Genomic DNA, 4,286 nt, shown 5'->3' with positions numbered 1-4,286 from the left:
ACGGTTCAATTCCCGGGCCAGACAACCTTCTGTGTGGAGTTTGCATGTTCTCCCCGTGTCAGCGTGGGTTCTCTCCGGGTTCTCCGGCTTCCTCCCACAGTCCAAAGACATGCAGCTTAGGTGCATTGAAGACTCTAAACTGCCCGTAGGTGTGGATGTGAGTGTGAGTGGTTGTCTGTCTCTATATGTCAGCCCTGTGACAGACTGGAGACCTGTCCAGGTGAACCCTGTCCAGGTGAACCACGTCCAGGTGAACCCTGTCCAGGTGAACCCTGTCCAGGTGAACCCTGCCTTCACCCATTGACAGCTGAGATCGGCGCCAGCACCCCCGCGACCCTTAACTGGATAAGCAGTTACGGAAGATGGATGGCTGTACTCTTCCTCTGACAGCCAGATGTGCGTAACACCTGGAGCAGATCAGAAACACCCGCCAGAGACGACAATCCTGTTTTAAGAAGGAAACGATATATTTCCCACTCGTCTCTGCTCTTCGTCTTCGGTGTGTTTGTTCTCGTTCCCTGCCAAACACCATGATGTTGAATGTTCCTCTTTGATGAGAGACTCTGGGTGTCTGGATGAAGACCAGTGAAGACATGGGAATGAAAACAACATCAGACTTTTGTCTTCTTGACTGCAGATGGAGGAGAAAACTCATTGAATGCACCATCTGGCTCGCATTCTGAGTGACACAAATCAAAACACCCTCCAGACCACACTATGTCATGTCTCCATGCCTGTGTGATCTCTAAATATTTACTGTGTGTGGCTGCAGCAGATGTTTGGTTTATTGTCTCTACATCTCTGTTCGGGTCGCCGTGGCGTCTCTAATCCTCTTTATTTATTGTTGAACGTGTTGGTGTTACCGTCTGAGTTTCCTTTAATGGTCAAAAGCTGCAAACGTCCGTCTATAGAAAAGGAATTTACAGAATGTCTGGACATCAGGCTCTGATTCATCATGTTGTTCCTCTAGTTTATATGTAGATAATGTAAATATTACTTATTTTGTGGCCTTATATTTAACATTTCTATTGTGAATACTGAGACGTCAGTCAGAAAGCACGGAGGAACCGATGAAAATTCTTCACTCTTTATTACATATTCATCGTTTCCATTCAAATTTAATTGCACAAAACAAACATTAGTGTTAGACGGAGCTGAGCGTTGTTCTCCATGCGGTACGCCGAGCCCGGGGGTTTGATTCCTTCTCTATGCTTTCTTGTGAGGCATGGAGGCGAACAGCAGCCAGTACAGAGAGTAGCAGGTCCCTGTGGAGAAAACAAACGCACCCTCGTGAACTAGAAGGACACTCAGAAACAAGAACCCAGGAGTGTTTAATAAGAACTCGTGTTTTCAGCTGGTGTGATCTCTATGGGCTCTTATCAGCTCTCCATTTTGTACATCCTCGACTCCTTTCCTCGTCTCCTCTCCTTGCGTCTTAGTCCCTCCCACCTGAGATGTTAGCGGAGGAGGCGAGGAGACGAGGCAACAGGTATTTTGAGGCGTCCCTTCTTTTGGAGACGTCATTTAAATAAGACGTTTAGTTGCATCACCTCTCCATCATACGTTAAAAGACTTCTGCTAAGGAAACACCTGTGCATCCTCACTTATGGCTCCTCTCTCCTCTCATGGCTCCTTCTCTCTCCTCTCATGGCTCCTTCTCTCTCCTCTCATGGCTCCTTCTCTCTCCTCTCATGGCTCCTTCTCTCTCCTCTCATGGCTCCTACTCTCTCCTCTCATGGCTCCTTCTCTCTCCTCTCATGGCTCCTTCTCTCTCCTCTCATGGCTCCTTCTCTCTCCTCTCATGGCTCCTTCTCTCTCCTCTCATGGCTCCTACTCTCTCCTCTCATGGCTCCTTCTCTCTCCTCTCATGGCTCCTCAGACAAGACTCCTCGCTCCAGAGGAATTGAGTCGACCTTCAAGATGTTGTACTGAGACCGATTTCTGTGTCACAGGCAGGAGGACGGAGGAGACGAGGAGACGAGGAGACGAGGAGACGAGGAAGCACAAAATAGAGATATAGGAAGAGCAGTATGTCTTCTTCGGTGCTGAAACCTTCTCTGACCTTTGACCTCCTTGTTTCTACTGTTAGTTATTCTGAATAAGAGGGAGCTGAACGCCTAAAACTTGATCTTTTCTTTTTTCTTATAGGTTTTTATGGTCGGGGACAGTGCACATAAATCAATAAATCCCTGTGAATGCATCAGAGTTAGCCAAGAAGCTATTTTTCATCTGTAGAACCTAGAAAGATGTCACAAAGTCACCATAAAAGAACAGAATATAAGTTTAAAATAACTAATGTATTCATCATTGGTCCTTAATTCACAGTAAAAGCTGTTTATATCAGATAAGATACATTTATTTGTTGTATTTACTAGAAATAATTCCTCTGGTTGAGTTAAACTTTAAGCATCTCTTCATGGGTTCTTCCCTCGTTACCTCCTAGAGTGAGCGTCATGGTGGCCCGGTACAGCACCACGTCGAAGGTTCCCCCCTTGATGTGGACCGGCAGCCCGTTGTCCTCCTGCATGGAACCACACGGAGAACCCAGTGAGTGCTAACGTGTTAGCATCAGACCTGCTATCAGTGAACACGTAACAAAGCTGTGTCACTGTTTACTCCTCTGATTTAAGTTGATGATAAGCGGTCGCTCGTGAATCTTATGAATAATTCTGTCATGTTTTGTTTATTTTTGTTCTGTCTGGACGTGTCTGCTGCCAAAATAAATCTGTGAGATGTTGGAATAGAGACGTGTTTGTTATTAATGTAGATATGAACGCTGTTTATTTGCTTATATGTGAGAAAGCAAATAAATCCCTCGTGTTTTAGCTCGAACCCTGACAGACATCACTACTGATCATTTATCAGATCGTCAGTGGTAATTGGAATAAATGCAGTCCACACATATTTGAGTCATTTTCTCATAGACTTCTATACAACCAGAGGAGTCGCCCCCTGGTGGACAGCAGAGAGAATGCAGCTTTAACACAGGAAGCATTAATGTTAGTTTAAGGGGTTTTTTGTGCTCTTCTTTGCTGCAGAGTTGCTGTGATCTCAATGACCTCCTGTAGAGAGTCTTGGTCCACAGAGGATGAACCCTATGATTTATGATTTCACTCTTGTGTTACCTGGAAGAGCTTCTGGGCCTCGGGGACTTTGTTCCTCAACTGTCTGGCCGAGCTGCTGAAGGCCCGGCTGGCCAGAAGTGGAACTTTCTGGAAACACAGAGAACATGATGAGCTTAGTTTGGGGAATAGTCTGGATGAAGTTCAGCTACTGGAGACAACGGACGCTAAACGCCACTGAAGCATCTTATTGTTCTCGTCTTCCTCTGTCGCTCCACAGGATCTGATCTGATGTTTCACAGAGAAAACTGTGCTTTTGTCCATTTGGCAAATCCATCATTTTCATGTGTTTTCCAAACAGAGTCAAGCAGATGTTAATGTTACATGTTAACACGTGTTGCTGCAACTTTTCCCCTCAAACTCTTGTAGAAACTTGTCAAACAGAACTGACTGTAATTCCTTTGATAGCAGAGAGAACACCACAGATACCAGGATTAGATCATAAAAACACTGTTTTATTCTTAAGTTCTGCTCAAACTCAAAACTTCCTCCATAACCTGATCATAAAAGTCTGAAAATTCAGTATCATTTATTTATCCTTCACCAAGGATTAATTTAATATGAGATTAGTTTAATCAGAGTTTAGAAACCAGGTTTAAAATGAGTAAGATAAGATAGAACTTTATTTATCCCAAAGGAACATTAAAAATAGAAACATAAATCCAGATTTAAAACGAAATATAGTTCTGTTGCACTATTAAAAACTTATCTCTGTTTTGAAATTCCAAGTTTTAACCAAAAGTAAATAATCAATTAATCAATATGATGCTTGCTTACCCAAATTAAAATAAACAAATGAGTAAATGTGCATGTTGTTAGGTGAGTAAGACATAAATGAGAGAAGCTGCTCTGTATTCTTTAACAAAACTTCACGTGTTTTCTTACCTAAATAAAGTGAGTCTAACATTAATCATGAAGCTCTAATGTCTCCTCTTTTGAAAAAACCTTTTGGGCCGAATTAATGAGAAAATCGACGAATAATAGAAGATAAAAAACAGACAACAGCACAGTCATTTTAAATACTAATTATATTTAACCAAGGTTTAAAGAATGGTAGATTTAATCTTTATTATTTTAAACTAGTTTTAAAGTTAAACCAGGATCTAAACAGCTTTATTCCAGGTTAAAGAGTCTTTAATGAATTCCATCTGTTTCTCACCACGA

At 42.5% G+C, this 4,286-nt stretch overlaps 1 protein-coding gene across 1 annotated transcript in view; it reads right to left on the bottom strand.

The window, feature by feature from the left end:
- Positions 1-1,075: 1,075 nt before the first annotated feature.
- LOC129093039 (cytochrome c oxidase subunit 7A1, mitochondrial) overlaps positions 1,076-4,286 on the bottom strand; it is a 6,776-nt gene continuing 3,565 nt past the window's right edge. The window contains exons 2-4 of the mRNA XM_054600911.1: positions 3,126-3,212; positions 2,437-2,521; positions 1,076-1,265 (exon numbers count right to left, since the gene is read on the bottom strand). Coding sequence (XP_054456886.1) covers positions 1,207-1,265; positions 2,437-2,521; positions 3,126-3,212 — 231 coding nt within the window. The 3' untranslated portion in view covers positions 1,076-1,206. The remainder of the gene's footprint in view (positions 1,266-2,436; positions 2,522-3,125; positions 3,213-4,286) is intronic.

The sequence above is a fragment of the Anoplopoma fimbria genome, chromosome 1, assembly GCF_027596085.1.
Source record: "Anoplopoma fimbria isolate UVic2021 breed Golden Eagle Sablefish chromosome 1, Afim_UVic_2022, whole genome shotgun sequence".
NCBI lineage: Eukaryota > Metazoa > Chordata > Actinopteri > Perciformes > Anoplopomatidae > Anoplopoma > Anoplopoma fimbria.
The sequence above is the reverse complement of the archived record's forward strand: the minus strand, read 5'-3'. Positions and strand labels throughout refer to the sequence as shown.